A 19,574-nucleotide genomic window follows, 5' to 3' on the forward strand; every position below is an offset into this window, starting at 1 on the left:
TTTTTTAAATAATAATTTTTCATTCCACGTCTAAAGGCTCTTCAAATTGCAATGACTGAAACAAGATGTATAGTGGTCTTAGCAAGATCTAATCATTAATTTGATTTCCAAAAGACATTGTAGAGAGAATAAAACACTGTTAATAGTCTTTCATAGTATTGTGCATGTTTGTACTACTATGTCTTAGATTAATAACATACTTATTGGTAATATATTAGTATATTTTTGATGTGGAAAACAAGGATTTAAGCACATAACACTCTATTATATGTTCAGTGATATAAGGACTTAGAGAAATGCTGTAATTAGACCCAAAATAAAAAAATATTATTTATTAATGACTTCCTGGCCAAGCCCCAGTGTGATATTAGGAAGAGGGTAGAGATGTAAAAATGAGGATAAAAGCTAGGGAAAATAATTGAGCCTAAAAATAACTGTAATTCACTACCAAAGAAGGAAAACAAACACTTCTAAGATATGGTTTGAAGTTATTATAATCTCTAAGACTGAATATTTCTCTGTTTTCATTAAAGTAAAGGCATTAGCAAAAATTCCTCTGGAATTGCCTGGATTCCAAGAGGTCATGCTGAGAGCAAGATTGTATTTGTAGAGTCAACTTGAAGATCATATTTGTGGATCAAACAGTTTTATGACAGCTCTTGGACTCGCAAGGGCACCAGCACAGCTCTATTAGAACTACACTTGCAGGGACTTGCCAGGGACCCTGCTTTCTCCTGAAGGAGTATACTACAGGTGTTAGATGTAGAGCTGTGTGTGGGCAAAGCACAGGATGAAAAGGTATGTGGCACTGTGGAAATGCAAAATAGATTCTCCCTGTATGATATTTCTTTAGATATCCATATAAGCACAGACCAAGAATCATGCTATGATTGGGTTATCACCTCTTTCCTCATTCTATTCACTGCCCCATTGGCCTTGTATTAAAGGAAACAGCATCACAGAGACAGCTAATTGCACTTAGAGACCAGGTTCTTGTGGAAAAAACACCTCAGTGCAACCTAACTCTGGAGCATGTCTGAGCTCACAGTTAACTGGTTCTGAAATTATTCTTGCATTGCATTGCAAATTGATTTCAGATTAATAGCTTTAAGAAGCAGAAGTCAATATCCTTTAAGCCAGCATTAGTTCCTCCAAATAATGAAAGAGAAAAAAAACAACAGCTAAAAAATAATAGAACAAACATATCATCACAAACATCTTTGAAAATAAAGATTTTTCAGGTGTTCTATGAGATTTTAGTAGCTTATTAATATGTTAAGAATTCTACTGCAATACTATTCAAGAAATGAAGGTGCCTGTTAAAATGAGGATGTGAGTAAAACAGTATGTGAAAGAAAATATAGTAATCCAAGATGAGAGCACTGAGCCACAGTACCTTTCCTTGGCAGCCCAGACTCAATTTGAAAAGATGGTTTCTGTGGAATAAATCCATTGACAGACTCCCCAGATCCTAATGAAAAAAGGATTTGACATGTCTCAGGGAGCAGCAAGGGAAAGGAAGGTGAGTTGGGAGTCCAGACTCACAGCAAGGCAGGCAGGAGCAGGGCCTTACCAACAAAAGTTTGCAGTCCCACAGGACCTATGCAGGAGCAGAGCAGATCCAGCCCAAACGACAGTTCAGATTGAGATGACAAAGTTGGTAGTGATGAGGCAGGACCAAGGGCAAGCCAAAAAGTCAGGTCAGCAGATCAGGCTCGGGAGCAGACTGAGGAAGGTCCAAGGCTGGGTGAAGATGCACTTGCACAGTAGCTCACACAGAGATCAAGAGCACTCCTAAGGAAGGAAAAAAAAAAAAGAAAAAAATAGAAAGAAAAAAACAGCTCCTGAGAGAAGGGGGATGAACCCCTGCTGAGGTTTCTACAGCTTTTTATCGAACAGCTCTGCTTCATAGCTGGGCTGCTGCGTTATCAACGCTGGCACGGAGCCCGGCCAGCCAAACCCCTGGGATGAAGGAAATGTGCTCAGGGTGCTCATAAACTGTCAGGAGGAGAGCATCAGGGTTCCCTTGCAGGGTGTACCCGTAGGCAGAGTTCCAAAACTCAGACAAAAAGGAAGTGGAGGTTTTTGGAGGACCAAGAATACGTAATTCAAATTCTCTCATATTTCAACTATACCAGTGAAAACACTGAAATCCCTTTGAACCAAATATGAGTTTTCTCATGAGTACAAACTTGATCAGAACTTCTAATGTCCATTCTTTATTTGTATAAAAAACAGTTATTTTTGCAACTACCATTTTTATAATTTTGATAATTTCCATAGATTTTCAACTTTATAACACTATAAACTGTAAGAAAATTAAATAACAAAGAAATCTCAATTAAAACCAGGGATCTTTCCATTTTTGCTGTGCTAGTGACATTATTTTTACTTTTCAACCTCTCCTAATCCGTTCCTAGCCAACTGATGCTAACAACAACCGAAAGCAAGTAATATTGTGAGATAAGTGCTGTGCTTCTGTGTGATGAAAAATGTAATAGCTCCGCTATCAGATTAGTCTTGTCCAGCTATCCTAGGAATCACGACAATTAGAGAAAATGAAAATTTTTATAAGATTAGAGCTTCTTATTTTAACAGATTTAGAATACAAGCTTCAAATGACCTTACTGAGCATTATGTAATAATACCTATAGGGAACGGTTCATTCAAATCAGCTTTTCTCGAGTAATGAACAACGAAGAGCCCTTCTGTGTGGTGTTGCAGCTCCTCCTTTTTATTGCTTTTCCTACTGAACTTCATGATGTTTATTGGAAGAATCAGTGAAAGGAGGTAGGGACTAAAAAGAAGGAGTTTTATTTTCTCTGACATATAGGCATTGTGAACAGGTGGAGGAAAAAGCACCTTTTTGCAGATATCAGCTACCAGCAGAAAGGGAACATCTCCGAGAGCAGGAAAAGACACTGTGTATAACGAGAATGCAGGGCCCAAAGCAGGAGGATGAGAAGAGCATCAGGAGGCAGAGCAGACCACACAGTAAAGTCAAGAGAAAGAGAAAAGACATTGAGAACCTTTGAGGCTGCACTTTTTTCTAGCACAGACTATAATCCATTATTTTTGATGGCTTCTGAAGCAGTAGGACCCTTCCTGACTGATGTCTTTAGACGCTGTGTCAATACAAATGCTAAGTAGTCAGAGTAAAAAGAAAGAATGAAATAAAAAAGTACAAAAATAGCAGGTGGTTATAAAAGTATAAAGGAATGCATTTTGTTATTAGTCCTCCATTCAACTAATTAATTGCTCCAACATTATCCACCAGCAAACAGGGTAATAATACTTGGTCCACGTTCCAGTGGACTTTCTACATAATGAACATTTCCTATATAATTTTCCTGTACCACCCTGTTATTCCTCCAGCCCTACCACAGGTGTACAAAATGAGCCGGGCCAGGGGGAGACTCAGGGCTATTTCCAGGTGGGAACTTCCCTAAGGAAGATCAGTCCTCTTCAATACTGTTATTACTGAAGGTTCTGTTTAGTGACATGAAACTTTAGTGAAATGCAGTTTCCGAGGGAAAGAGTTTGAGATGACAGAAAACGTAGAAAAGTTCACGATGACTCTGGCCTGAGATAATCATGTGGTCACCGATGGGGCTGGTGAAATAGTGGAGCTGCACAAGTCACGGGGCTGCTGCCGAACACAAATCCACGGCTACAGGGAAAAGCAAGGCAGCAGATTATCCTGAGACTCTTTCAGCGAAGCAATAAAGTGAGTAGAAAGCAAACACAAGAGTAGTAAATTATCTCAGACTCTGAGGGTGAGTTGATTGCTGCTAACCTGTATATGATTCTTACAGCTAAAACTAATTTTGGAAGGGTATCGTAAGCAAAATCACTACAGCTATGAGATTTAAAAAAGCAAACTAGTTTTTTTCCTCTTCCTGATTAAAATTCAAGCTGCGGTTTTAGCTACATAACCTACTGTCTTCACATTTTTCCCTTTGTTGCATTCCATCTTTGATATAAAAAAAAAAATAATATTGGCATACGGTACCCATCTCACCATTGCCCAAGGCTTGCCATACTATGTACAATTTGCATAAGACTCCACTATATCTAGAACTTATCTCCAGTTTCTTATAAAATAATTTTTTCTCTCTTTCAGAATGTTGAAAGGTAAAATATGAGCCTAATGTAATCCTAAACAACACCTCTGAGGATACACATGTACCAGAATATATTATTTCCATTATGCCTTTCTATAAAATTGGATGTTTACAAATTTGTATAATTTTTACCAGCAATTAACTTTAAATAACTTTAATTTCACAACTAGCAACTCAGCAGAAATGTCTAGTAAATACAGTTTTACCAGCATGGTTCTCCAGAAGTTTTTTAAAAATTATTATTGCTTTACATCTTAGTGGTGACTGCAGAGCTTAGGGACTCTTTTGTGAAAAGTTGGTTTATAACATTCTGGGATACAGTAGGACTTGGTTATTAAAAAGATCTTGAGTTTTTGTCCTGCTAAGGCTTTGAATTTCATAGAGTTTTCAAAACCGCATCATTGTTTGCTGGCTGTAGTGATGCACTGGAGTGCCCGTGCTAAGACACATTCATCTGCAGGGACCAACCAAACTTCCAGTTTTGTGAGCAACGTATCTGCTGGCTAAGGGTGCCCTACTAGAAAAATAAAATAAATGTCACAAACTGGTAAGTTGCTGGCAAAAGTAGGGTAAAACTTTTCATTTCTTGAAGGGAAAAATAAAAATTTGGAAATCAATCCTGACTAAATCACTGCCTTCACACAGCTAAATTAAGACTAACTAGAGTCTTCTAAGGTAAATATTAATTCTGTGCCTAAGCATCTATATGACGCCTCCATGAAGGTACCCACATCTGAGCGATCCAGGTCAGATCCATTACCTCTGACTCAACAGTATTAGAACTAAAATCGAAGTGTCCAGATTCCAGCATCACATCTGGACTACATCCCATAAAAATATTTATTTTTTTTTTTGAAACCCATAGCAGGCTTTTTCATTGCTTTATTCTATCAGAAAGAATGTTTTATGCAAATATTCATTTATTTTTGGGGAAGAAAGAAAGCAGCAGATTTTTGTTTGCAAGATTTATCAGAGTTTACTTTAACTCGTAATTTGCAAGAGTTAAAGTAAAATAAACTATCTTCTGTTTTCCTTCAGTCCATGCACACAAGAAAGACAGGAACACATTTGGTCATGGGCTTTCCTTCCCCCAGTGTATTTCCATTTCTTTATATGAGGCTTATAAAACTCAGGCGATAATTAAAAGGGTGCTGGATACGTGGGATAAGCAAGACTAGTACAGCAAAGACAAAGCATGCATCTGAGGACAAGTTTAAACACCGCTTTCTGTGTGTGAAAGAGAATGCGTGCATGTGTAGTGGACCAGGATAATTTTGGTGGAAACATGAAAGGCTAGCAGCCCTTTTTTTTAACCTTCACGTTATTTTCTCTGACTTATTCAGTAAGGAATATGCTTCAGTGCATGCATTAGGAACACTGGGTTCTGACATTATATGGCATGAATCCTGCCACTCTCATCATCACCCTGAAGCTCAACCCTGTTGTTCCTTGAAGAAAGTCTTATTCTGAATTATTGTAGTGTTGATTCTGTGTGTAGAATTGATAAAAAGGAAAAAAATTACGTAATCCATGTGCCTCATGTGAATTAACACAGCTGGTTGAACATCATCTGTCTCACAGAATATTCCAAAGCTCTGAAAAGATTTTATTGCTTTTTCAATGCATAAAAGGAAGTTTAAGGTGCAGAAAGCAGCAAAAAGTCTCTGTCAGCTCTGCAGGGGAAATCTTCCGAGAATTTTTTTTAAATTAGAACCTAAGACCCCACCTTCAGTTCCCATCAACATCAAAAAAGTCATTGTGGCTGACAGAATAGAAAGGACACTGGACAATATTCCACCCAGGCCTGCCAGCATTTCATTAAAATAACATTAACACAGATATGTTTCTCTAAAACTCTATTTCAAGAAATCGGTATTTTTCCAACTAGAAATATTTTGTCTTAATTGAAAATTCTTAATCAATAGTAATAACACAGCATCTACACTATAATTAGCTGACTAATCAAAATAAACAATCTCATTAGAAGTGTTTTGGGAAAGCACTTTATATAGCACTGGGCTCTATTTACTGATAAGTTTTGACTTCTAAGGGTCGCAGTCCTGCTTGTTGAAATACTTCATTTTCAGGTGAGTGACTTTTCAGGCTATATTCAGCTTTTCTCTAACTGAACTTCTATCTTATCGAAGTTATTTTGGACAAAAAGGTCTCATCTTCTAGCCAGCCATCTGACATGCTCACTGAAGACACAGGACAAGGCTGCTGTACTGATAGAAGCAGAGCTTCCCTAAGGCAAACGGAATAGTGTGTAATTGAATTGTGCTTCAGTCTTCCCAAACCCCGGGGTTTTAATTCAAAAATCAAATTTTTATCTAGTTTTGATAAAGCCCAACCATTTCATTCTATTATAAGATTATCTGTGAAGATTTTTATGAATAGTAAAAGAATTGTTTGAGAAGAAACATATCAACGAACCCCAGTTTTCAGTTTCAATTATAGTTTTCAACTCATAAAAGTGGATTTTTAAAGCAAAACGAGGCAAAGCAGGAACAGAAGACTTGTAACATTCAAAATGATTATTAATTATGATTACGATAAATACCTTTTTTCTACAGATGCACTGTTCAGTGGGCACTGCTCCCATTTATAGTGAGAGTACAGCAACATGGTGGATGCAAAGTAAGCTGATGGGGCAATGCCACAACAACAGTAAATCTAGGCAGTGAATTAGAACTAGAAAACCCAGTAACACACAGCTCTACAACTTAAAGGACTTTTTGGGATGCATTCAAAATACAGGATCAACCAAGCAGCTATAATCTGTAGAATTCTGTTTTCAGTACTCACAGCTTGCTCCTAGATTTGGGAAGAGTTTGCCTTGGGAAACAGTCGTTTGCAGGTTTTAGCCAGGCTAAAGTCTCATTTTAATTAATTCTCCTTTCAGTCTAGTGTTGCCTCATTGACATGAGTTGAATTACTATTCATTATGGTGGTGAAAGACACCAGTCAGTTCCTGTACAAGTTCAATTGGTTAGAGGAATTGTTCATTTATCACAAAAATTAATGTAATTGTTCAGCTCTGACATGCTTTTACAGGAGGATATCTGGTGTTATAAAAGATAATATTCTGAAATAATTTCACTTGGTCATTTTGCAATCTATCCATTACTCCAATAACTTTTCTCCATCATTCAGTTAATATGCAAATTAGTCTTTGTAGTGAGATAGTAATGCAGGTTCAGACCGCTATATATGAGTGATTTACAGTTTCTATTTTCAAATATATTCCATTAATTTTAGCCAAGAATTATCTGTCTGGGTGAAAAAAAAAAAAAAAAAAAAAAAAGAAAGAAAAAAACCCAAACAAACAAACCGAGAGAGTTAACTGAAATTTGGGAAGATATTACTATCTTTAATTCAAAGTTAAAGTTGTCAAAAACTTAGCCCATGCAGTAGGTCTTTGGAATAGTGAGAGACTTGTCAGCATTTGAATATTTGAAAAATTCTCTGTGCCTTGTATAGCTGTTTGCATCAGCTTTTTCCCCCCAAATGTAGGTTGTATAAATTTAGAAACAGCAAGAAACTAAAACCTTAGTTTAGGACATTTATAAAAATAAGGTATACAACAGGTACAAAAGACTGCTAAGGAAGCAAGTGCTTCTGGGAAAACAATGAACAAATACTCAGATTAGATTCATAATTCATAAAACGTCTTAAGAAAATTCACATGCTGCACGGCTGGAATCGGCCACAATAAATTTGTCTTAAACAAGAAAGCAAAATTAGAGGGACAAGCTGTAGTTTACTGAAGCCATATCTTAATTAAGCTAGAAAGCCATGCCCATAGGATTATGAAGAATGCTGACAAATTCGTTTTCTTCCTTTACCCTAAGAGATATTTTCTTTTCCATCAGGGAGGCAGTAAAGCATTGTGCTTATATATATGTATCCAGTTGCAAACAAAACCAAGTACATACAAATTTAGCCTCACCTAGAATATAAAGCCCTGTGACCTGTAGAATGGTGATCAGGTCAGGGTGTCACAATCAGAAGACTTAAAACCTTATTATTCTCTATTTTTTTCTGGAACATTCCTCTGTCAAAAAGGTAGTTTTTTCAGGTTTATGTTCACTCTTGGAATAACGTGTGCAAATTCTGTACACTATAAACTGATCTTGTTAGTCCTTTATCTACTTTAATTAATAGATCAGATAATTAGGGACACTCCCTTTACAAAAAAAAAAAAATAATCCTATGCTTCCAACCTCTTCAAACAGAATGTTCACTTTTGCCACTAATCCTACCAAATGCATTTTAGGAAGGGAACTATTTTGCACAGAAGAGGGTTTAAAGACTGTCTTCATACTGCAAAATCTTGCTGCCACAGTTTTCAAAATGCAATTACCAAGGCACTCTCAGGTGATCTGACACCGTCAATTCGAGGACCATTTCATTTTTGCAGCCCTTGTTAATTACATGGTTACACTGAATAATTTTTGTTTTAAAATGGATGAATGTAAATTACAGTTACAGAATCAAGGGAAGTAGTTATAAGATTAATTCACCTAACCATTATCGGTGACCCACTGAATAAGTACCAATTCAGATTAATTGTCTGCTGCTGTTTGTGAGATGCAACCGAGTGCATATTGGCTGGCTGCAGTTTTTGCTTTCCTTACGAGTGTGTAATTAATTTCCTTGAGCTTCTCTGCAAAGCTTTTTAATGTAAAGTGCATTAAAAACATTCAAACATCAGCTGGAGAGAAAGGACCACAAACACAAGATCCAATTGCTCCAGGGGTTTGTCCACACTGGCTGTCTGAGAGAATAAGTAATCAAATGAAAGAGCTATTGGACCATCATAATGCATGCAAAGCATCGTATAACAGCTCTGTATTATGCTTTGTAAGATGAAATATAAAACTTCTACCTCTCCAAATGGCTAAAATGGAATGTGTCTGAGATGAAAGAAATAATTTATGATCAGGTAAGAAAAAACATCAAACCAAATATGACAGTAACTTGGTGTTAATGTAAGATTTTCAAGGTAAAATACATAGGTAGTTTAACTATGGAAGGAAGAATATGAACATACGATCTAATTCCAAGGTAATTTATACCAATTGTATTCAAAAGTAAGGTAGTGAGACTCTGGAGATTAATCTCAGAATAACCTGGATAAATTAGGGGACTGATGTAACTTGGAAACTTCTGTCTGGGAAGTCTCCAGGAGAAGGCATCATTGCAGCACACCATACTCTCTATCTCTGTCCTCCACCTGTCGCAGCAACAAACTGGGAAGAGTCAGCAGGTGGTGTAAGATGTAATGTCTTCCCTCACCTTTTGTCTATATTATCCTTATCAAGCGCTTCTTCAGGGCTACCTTTCTTATACAAATGTTGGCAGTACCCTATTACTTTTCTTCAATATTTTCAAATAAACAGGTATTCTTTTAAGGCTGAAACAACGCACTGAAAGTGATTTTTCAGAACCCACCTTGAAGATGAAAAGTTTAAAAGAGAGAGGAGAAATCAGTGAAAAACAGTACTTTCTGGAGCACAGGAATGGTACAAAAGTCTCCAAGGCAGGATGACTGAAATTACTTTTGAAAATATACCTTTCAAAATAAAGCATATATAAAGCACTTCCATTTGTAAAGTTCCTTTCCTTTATTTGTGCTTTGGCAAAAATGTGCAGAAGTTTGGGGCAGATAGAAAAGAGACAGCTTACGAGTAAGAACACAGTGGTTTTTCAAAAGAACATGGGAAAGCAATCTGATTTTTGTAGCTTTATATGTTTTAGCGAAGGAAACATTTGTGGAGATTGTGAAATTCCCTTTGAAGAGTTTTTCCTCAATCATTTTCTTCTGGAGGAAGGAGAGAGAGTGAGGTTTTTCTCTCACAAACACGGCTACTTTAAATAGACATTTCAGGAGCACAGATTCATGACCCATGCTTTCTCTTGCTGCTAAGTTGCCAGCTGCTAGATGAGATCTCCCATTTAAACTCTGTAGATGTTGGTGCTCTGGCTGCATATCTATGTTATCTAGAAATTTTTTTCAGGTTCAGTAATAGTAATTATTTTTAAGACATAAAAGAATCAATAACAATGCAACATATCCTCAGTAGAGGGGTTAGAAAAGAACTGAGTCCCACCACCTGCAGTCACAGTCATACATGTCTCGGCATCCTAATACCCAGCTCTCTCCTCTCTCTACTCAAAGTGCTAAACTATTCCTGAACCGAAGTGCTTCACTGGTTGAAAGCCTTTTCATTTATGATGTAAATTTACCCCTGGCTTCTTCATATCCATTTTCTTTCATGACAATGTTATCATTTAGCTTAAAATTCTTTCCTCTTTGCAGGTGTATGTCACAGATAGGACATCAGCTCATCTTTTCCGAAAAGTGGTCAACCTCTGCTTTTTAAACTGCATGTAGTTTATGGGCAGCTCAAGCACGGTTTCCATTCTGGAGCTTAATTCCATACTGTGCAGGGAGCTGATGCTCATACAACTGCTGGGCAAGTCAAATATCCCACTGTGAAGGGAACTGAGCAAAGTGGGCCAATGCTACATGTGTAAAATGGAACACAGATTACAGGTTCCAGTACAGGCAAACCTGGAAGCCAGCCCAAGCATAGAGGGACCCTGAGAAGACACCTTTTTCCACTTTGAACTAGCCCCATTGCTTCCTTTCCTTAACCTCTTCAAGTCTGTAACGTGTCTTTTGGCAATCTGAAGATTAGTCTTGTGAGGAGCGGCTGAGGGAGCTGGAGGTGTTCAGCCTGGAGAAGAGGAGGCTGAGGGGACACCTTCTCGCTCTCGACAGCTCCCTGGAAGGAGGGGGTAGCCAGGGGGGGTCGGGCTCTTCTCCCAGGGAACAGGCCATGGGACAAGAGGAAACGGCCTCAAGTTGTGCCAGGGGAGGTTTAGGATGGATATTAGGAAAAATTTCTTCATGGAAAGGGCTGTCAGGCATTGGAAGAGGCTGCCCAGGGCAGTGGTGGAGTCGCCATCCCTGGAGGGATTTAAAAGCCAGGTAGACATAGTGCTCAGAGATACGGTTTAGTGATGGTTTTTGTCAGTTAGGTTGATGGTTGGACTTGATGATCTGAAAGGTCCCTTCCAACCAAAGCAATTCTATCGTTCTGTGATTTCTGGAGGAGATTTGTACTGTATACTCTGAATTTAGCCTGCTTTTCTCTGCATCACAGGACATTCCTTTTCACCAAGCTACCCATATATGAAACACAACGCGTTATGTTTTGCTAAACTCTGTCTTCCAGAAAGCTGTACTGTCTTGACTGGTACAGTTTGATCTTCTGTTAAGTTACCTTTATTATTAACCCTGTGTGACAAATTCCCACTTGAATTTGTCTCTCTCATTGATTTTTCTTCTGCCTTTCTTCTTCAGATAAATGTCCAGCTTTTTCTGCCCCTTTGAGGTATTTATACACTTCAATTGTGTTCTTTTTCAATCTTCTTTCTGATAAACTAAACATATTGACCTCTTAAAGCCTCTTACTGTAAAAAAATTGCCCTAACTCTCAGTTTATTGGCTTTGTTCAGTACCTTTACTAATGCTTTAATGTCCTTTTAAAATTTGGACATAGAACTTGATGCAATGGCCCAGAACTGGTCTCCTTAATATCATGTAAAATAACAAGTGACCTTCATCCTCTTACTCACTCTTTCTCTCTTTCCCCACTAACGGGTAACACAGTGGTGCGGCGAGAACTTCATTGCAACAGTGCCGAGTCCTTCACCAGGAATTCTGAACCCTTCTTCAGACTCACTGCTTTCTCAAACTCAGCTACATTCCCAACTCATATATCTCTTAATGTCCTTCCTCCGACTGTTTTAAACTGTTCTACTTCAATGGGCTGAACTTCAAAAATGGGTTATTTTCTTGCCCTCACAATATTTTTACTTCTACCGATTATTTGAAATTCTTAGTTTTAAACCACCGATGCTTGTGTATATTCTTTCCAGACCACAGTAGTAATGCTGAACACCACTCTTACTACAACTCCCTGCAGTAGCTTTTTGTCTAGAATTTAAGATAGAGAAACCGCATCTTGGCTGTGGCAGGCGGCCGCTTGCTCTCTAATATTTATATCCCACTGTAAGTGTCCTCAGCTGGACCTGCCAGTTTCTGACTTAACTATGACTTTTGGTAGGTCATGCACTGTCACAGACCTGTGATTCAGGATGTTTTCCTACCTCAGTCCATGAAATTCCAACTTGACAGTCTTCAAGACACGATGCAAAGCTCATCTCTCCTCTGATTTTAGATGAACACTGATTTAACAGACAGAATAGACCAGAGACAGGTTCATGCCTGGTTTTATGTAACAGCTTATTTGGAACAAAATTTCTTACCCTAACTTTTGATGGTGTAAATTCAGTCAGTCACAAATGATTTTTCAAATACATTGTTTGACATTTTCCATTTTTTTCTTTATTTTTGTCTGCTAGTTTAGTTAAAAAATTTCTTCTTAATGGTTTGGAAAGAATTAATTTATATTGTAAAGATGCTAAGGACACATTCAGAAAAGTGAAATAAAATACTGCTCTAGGTCTGAAATTTGAAGATAGTTTAAATCCTTATAAGTGTTAGTAATATTTACCAATAGCTCACAGGATCAACACAGAATCATTACCAGGGCTAGTATTCTTGTTGGTAACTCTTCCTGGTAAAATATGAATAGACTAGAAGACTGGGAGGTTATAATAAATGTATTTTTTTTATATATATGATTTTTTATACAATTTTATATAGAAATAAAGTTCTTCAGCAATGGGAAGCCTTCAATGCCTCTGCCTGCGAACAAAAATGTACAGCTTTCCTTCTCGGTAATTTAAAGTCACATAACTTTCTGCTAACCACAAGACTATTGTAGCTCACTTCTGAACGCACCACAGTATAAAAGTTTTGCCAAGGTTAAATTCTTGTAATTCTACCAGTTAGAAAATGCATGCACGTATTATTCAAAAATGTGAATAATTACTTCTAAATAATTACTTCTAATAATTACTTCGGTTACTTCTAAACAAAGGCATATTTAAGCACTTCTGAAATAGTGAATTGGCATTAACAGGACAGTGGGTAAATAAAAGAGATTCACATCCTTCCGCAATAGGCTTTTGACTAGAAGTCAGCACAAACAGAAAAAGCTCTTTATCTTTTTTGAAACTACGAAAGTCACGAATTGCTTTAGTTGCACCGTATATCACAATATTACTCACCATTCTATTGAAATATGTATTTACTGACTGTGTTGTTTTTCCAACATGTTGGCCAGCACTGGAGTTAGAGTTCCACACCAATAAAGACCTATTCTCCAGGCCCACATGGCCGATAGCAGACTCAGCTCTCTTGGCATGTGCTGAGCACACTTTAGAATGTCAGTGGGAGTTCTGCATACATGTGGAGAGGAGGCTATAGGAGATGACATTTGCCATGTGCCTCTGAGATGAAAATTTTGCCCTAAGACAGTTCCTTCAGTAAGTTGTGGGGGTTTTTTTACCACCGCAGCAGTCACTTTTGTTTTAACAGAAAGCAAACCTCTAAGTCGATGTTAAAGAATAACATTTGCCAAGAGATTGTTTGATATGTTGTATTCTGCTTAAATATTAACATAAAACATTGGCTGAACAAAACCTGGTAGTAGTAATACTATTCTTTGAAAGATCCTCGCTACTTTTGTTCTGATCTAGACTTGTGTTACGCCGCACCCACTTAAACAGACCAATCTTAGAGTAGGCTCCAAATTACGACATTCCATATGCACAGCTATTTGTGTAGCTGACATTATTTAACTCTGTGATAATGGGCCTGGGTGTCAACAAAACAGAATTTGCATATAAAATGACATATATGAAAAGAACTTAATGTTTCCATTTCTTTGCTACTACTACTACTTTTGAAACATAAACTGGCTTGAAAGGCAACCTTATTTTCCTGTTCAAGAATGAACAAGAATGAACTAAGTGATTCACTGTGTAAAATTAAATTTTCCCTAACAAAATTTCTAACAAAATGTTTTGTTCTGTTTTTTCCTGCGTTTGTTTTTCCTTGCTGTTAGCTTGGTAGCCACAAAGGAAACAGACAGCGCAAGATCTCGCAGCATGCCAATGTCACCATCTGATTTCCTGGATAAGCTAATGGGGAGGATGTCAGGCTATGATGCAAGGATCAGACCAAATTTCAAAGGTAATTTCAAACCTAAACTTTTGGTATTTCAGTATTTATTCTCACACAAATAGAGTTTCTGGAACAAATATGAAAATGAAGAAGTACACTCACTGAACAGCTATGATGGTCCATTTCAGTAGCAATATGCTCTATTCCTGTCACTGTCACAGCTGCTAAAATGCGGACCTTTGGAAAATATAACTTATCACTAGATTTGAATTTTCTAACACAGTTGTTTGTTTGTGTTTTGTTTTTTTTTTCTTTTCTGAAAATGGACTCAAATTCCCACCTTGGACTACCATAGCCTGAAGCACTCCAGAAAGCAAAATTCTGTGAAAATGAGGCCAAATTCTCATACCTGCCTGATCCCAACCCTAAGGAAAAGTGTTTTAATGATCTGACCATCAGAGTCAAACTCAAGAGAGCCTATCTTAATTACCAAATCTATCACCAAATTAGATCCCTCACTCCTGTGCCCTCATTGTGCTTTGAAGTGGCAAACGGGACCATCTTCCCTCTTGTTCCTTTCCCTGTTCTCAGTTCTCTACTGAAACTTCAGTTTCTCAAAGCTGGGAATTGTCTCTTTTATGCACTTGTCAAAATGGAGATTCAAACAAGAAAAAGGAGATTCAAAGAAGACTGGAAGTCCGAAGTTTAAGAATGCAATGATTATGTCTTCCGAGGCTGTTAGAATCATCGAATCATAGAATTGCTGAGGTTGGAAGTGACCTTTAAGATCATCGAGTCCAACCTTTAACCTACCCTGACAAAAGCCACTTCTAAACCATGTCCCTAAGTGCCCCATCTACCCTTTTTTTAAACACCTCCAGGGATGGTGAATCCACCACCTCCCTGGGCAGCCTATTCCAATGTTTAATAACCCTTTCAGTGAAAAAATGTTTCCTAATATCCAATCTAAACCTCCCCTGACGTAACTTGAACCCGTTCCCTCTCGTCCTATCACTTGTCACCAGGGAGAAGAGGTCAGCCCCCATCTCTCTACAACCTCCTTTCAGGTAGTTGTAGAGGGTGATAAGGTCTCCCCTCAGCCTCCTCTTCTCCAGGCTAAACAACCCCAGCTCCCTCAGTCGTTCTTCATAAGGTTTGTCCTCCAGGCCCCTCACCAGCTTTGTAGCCCTTCTCTGGACACGCTCCAACACCTCAATGTCCCTCTTGTAGCGAGGGGCCCAAAACTGAAGGCAGTACTCGAGGTGGGGCCTCACCAGTGCCGAGTACAGGGGGATGATCACTTCCCTAGTCCGGCTCACCACACTGTTCCTGATACAGGCTAGGATGCTGTTGGCCTTCTTGGCCACCTGGGCACACTGCTGGCTCATATTCAGCCGGCTGTCAACCAACACCCCCAGGTCCTTTTCTGCCGGGCTGCTTTCGAGCCACCCTGCCTGTAGCACTGCATGGGGTTGTTGTGACCCAAGCGCAGGACCCAGCACTTGGCCTTGTTGAACCTCAAGGTATGGTTAACACAAACCATGTTACCCAGGCTCGGGCATGCTAGAGTATTTAATGAAGGATTATGCAAACTATATTATTATACAAATATACAAACTACTGTACAGACAAATACCACCCATCCTAACATTTACGGTCTGGGAAGTTTAGGTAAATTTGACTATTCTTTTTTTAGAATGCAAAAAGTTCCAATAATATAGTGGAACTATATTTAACTCTATTAAATCAAGTTATTAGACTTTAAAGTCTCCAGAATATAAGTATTTTTTTGAAAGAATAAAACTATTGTGATTAAAAATGACATTATTCTTACTTTGCCTTAGCTGCCTCCTCCTATCGTCTATCCTTCTATCCTCCTATCTCCTATGCCTATCTTGTTGAGTCCAAGAGGTTCTCTTAGGTCTAACATTTCACTATAAGGCGGGTTTTACTCCATGTTTACTACAAAAATTTTCCTTCGAGCAGACAGGCCTTTCTCCTCTAAGTCATCTGTCACTGCCTTTCCATCTTAATTCCTACTCAGCACTAAATTTTATAATTTGTTGACATCTCCAAGTCCCAGAAACTTGAGTGGTTGTGACTCTAAAGCCATTTCTATTTGTTGGTTTTGCCAAAATTTGCCCAGACTGATTCATAAGGACCAAGTGAGTTGTTTGTCGAATTACTTCCCATCAGGAAGCCATAAACAGTTGGTGCTGCATATATAAACTTATTACCCAGGATTTACTGCGGCTTGAAAGGCTTTGCTTTTAATAAGTTCGCAGTGCTGCTATTCCTCAGAAAATGATAAACACGCACTGGAAACTCAAATGCACCACTAAAGATTTACAACAGTGATCAATATCCCTTATGACCGTACAGAATAAGTCCCTTGGACTTTCCTTGCCAGAACTACTTTGATGAATATGCCAGCGCCTGGCTTCCTGGAGGGTTAATGTATCAAACAATATTTGCAAAATAATGCAAAACACTCTATTTCTAAAATTACTTCCTTATATGAATGGTAGCTCTTCAATTATTTTTGCTCCTTATCAAAGTTACCTTGAGGTGTTGCTGCAGTACCCTCTTTAGCGTGCAAACTGCAGGTTCAACCTAAGGCAAGGCTGTGCTGGGCAGAAGAAGACCTCAGGCAAAGTGTAAGCACTGCAGTCTTTCTCCTTTCTTCTTTGGGTCTCCTGAAGTCCTACAAAAAAGTGTTTAAAAATGAGGAGCTTACAACTTAGCGGTTGCTTTGGGGGTTGGATTTTGGAGTTTGTCATGGACACTGTGCAGTCAATCTTCTGATGGGGCTCCAGTGAAGAACAGGCAGATGGTTTAGAGATTACAAATTCAATATAGTATTTCTTGAACGTATAATTCAAAAGATTTAGAGCCTTGTTTTGCAACTATTGAAATTTAAGGAGACAAAACCTAATTTGACATTGTTCTTTTTCAAAAAGTGCACATTCTAAATCTTCTAGACAGCTATGCAGTTTGAACAAGTCTGCCCAGAATGATTCAGATCTATCACTAAGAATAAGTATCTCCTTAAGTGACTTTGCCACTTTCTGGCTAGTTTTATTAGTCCTAGAACAATTGCTGGGACTTAATGCCTTTTTGAGTTTTTAATCTGGCAACGGTTTTAAAGAAACAGAATGAGTACTAATAAGAGAACCCAGACCATCATTTTAAATCACTTGTTCTTCCAGTAAAATTCCTATGTAGTCAAGCATTTTAACTACCATCTTTTAGTCATGATTAATCTTGGTCAATAACACATAATTACATATTTTGTATGAGTGCTCTGCTTTTGGATAAGGAATTCTGCATATCTGTTCTTGTTCAACAGAAATCATAGAGAAGATTCCGTGATTCCGTGAAGACCGTTGATACTTATTTAGCTATGGAATACAACAGGAAGTTACGAACTCTTGTAAAGTCTTTATTCCATTTGCAAAATATTCTTGTTTCCAGTACATCAAACCTATAGCAAGGTGCTTCTCTTACTCAGCTTTTCCACATCCCAGACCAATCTGTTCCTGAATAGATGGGAAATACTTCACTGTCTTTCAAATTTGGACACAATTATGTAAACCATGTGTAAAAATTGCCATGGCCTCAAGATGCCCAGGATTAAGCTGATACAGAAGAGGAGTTATATTTTTAAATTACACCACTGATAACAATCTATTAAGGTGGAAATGTGGGGATTTACATAGGAAAGTGTAAAGTGTTCCTTGCCCTGGTGTTGCCGAACAGTATTCAGCAATCATCAGTTTAGGAACTTCTAAAGCCAGGACTTTACTGACAAAGTAATTTAGATAAATATTCTGATCACTTTTGGAAGCTGTTTATATTTTTGGCCTTTCCATTAATTTATGGCAATAAAATCTTCGTGTTTTGGAACAGCGAAAAGTATAGTTTTTTCTTTGCTTTGAATTTGGTGACTGTTTTACTGATTTTCTTCCCATGTGACATATTGAGAAATGGAGGAAAAGGACTAATTCTTTTTGATCTTTACAGATTTGTATACTTATATATCACTTCCTACCGTATCCCTTTTCCAATGTGAAGAGTCCTGTTCTACTTAAGCTGGTTTTCTGTGGCAGCACTTCGCAGATTTTGTTTGACTTCTTGATATCTCTTTTCTCCCTAGTATGTCCTTTCAAGGTGGACAGAGGAGAAATTTTAAAGTATTTAAGATGGAAGTCCAAATTTTTATGTATTTCTTTGCATTCTCCTGTCTTTATTGATGACAGAGCATGCTTCCAGAGAACCGTCCTTAATTAATCTAGCCTCTCTTTCCTGCATGGAAACCGTTAGTTTGGAGCCCATCAGTAGGAATGCATAGTAGGGATTATTTGGCATCTGACTGACACTGATTTCCATCAAGCATTTTATTGACTGACAGCTCAGTATTCTGTGATTTTTCTGCACCTCCTTGCTGTCAGTTTTATATACAACCACCTTAAAAAATATTATACCAGAAGCAAAATTATATTGCTATATCTTCTTTTCTGGGTTATTAATATTGAACTACAAAGATTCCACGCAGATCCGTGGGGGAACTCACCAGCAATCACCTCACACTTTGAGAAATGACTATTTATTCCTAACGTCAAATAACTTTCAAGCAAAAGACTTATAAGAGGACTCTATCTCCCTTCATCAAAACTAATACCTTAAAAACCCTTTGAAAAAAGATCATGTTGAAAAGTTTTTGAAAGTCCAAATAAACTATTTGAATTCGTTATATATTGAAATTAAAATTAATATTTATTTACGTTAATTAGATTGCCTTTGTCCACACGCTCATCAGATCTTTCAGAAAGCTTCAGTAGATCTGAGAGATGTTATTTCATCAAAACTAATATTAATCCATATCTCTTAATCATATTAGTTCTCATCTTTTCTACCAGTTTGCCTGGTACGGAGGTAAGGTTTACAGGGATAAAGCTCATTGTCAATGTCATCCGCCATCATACCTAGAGTCTGTTTTGCGTTCTTAATTCAAGTTATACTTTCTGGACATGGTACACGTTTCCACTGATAAACATAACTGACACAGGTGATAGCTGACTCACAGTGATTCACATTCCCACAATTTTGCAAAGATTTTTATAACGTCTGGCTTGGTATCACCTCAGCCTGTCAATTTGTTCCTGTTCACTTAGACTGAAATGTCTTCTCCAATCCTCAGACAAATCTTCCATCAGAACGGCTCCAGCGTTTGACACAGACAGCAACTGGAGACAAATGCTGCTACAAAGACTTCATTTAGTTCTCCTGTTCTGACCTTCTTTACTTTCACGGATACTTTTATACCTTAATCATCTTCTCTTGAC

The 19,574-nt window shown here is 37.9% G+C and overlaps 1 protein-coding gene across 1 annotated transcript in view; it reads left to right on the forward strand.

Moving 5' to 3' along the window:
* The window catches only part of GLRA3 (glycine receptor alpha 3), a 90,638-nt gene that overhangs the window by 2,811 nt on the left and 68,253 nt on the right, over window positions 1-19,574 (forward strand). The window contains exon 2 of the mRNA XM_063336620.1: window positions 14,171-14,298. Coding sequence (XP_063192690.1) covers window positions 14,171-14,298 — 128 coding nt within the window. The remainder of the gene's footprint in view (window positions 1-14,170; window positions 14,299-19,574) is intronic.

This window comes from Chroicocephalus ridibundus, chromosome 5, assembly GCF_963924245.1.
Source record: "Chroicocephalus ridibundus chromosome 5, bChrRid1.1, whole genome shotgun sequence".
In the NCBI taxonomy this organism is placed as follows: domain Eukaryota; kingdom Metazoa; phylum Chordata; class Aves; order Charadriiformes; family Laridae; genus Chroicocephalus; species Chroicocephalus ridibundus.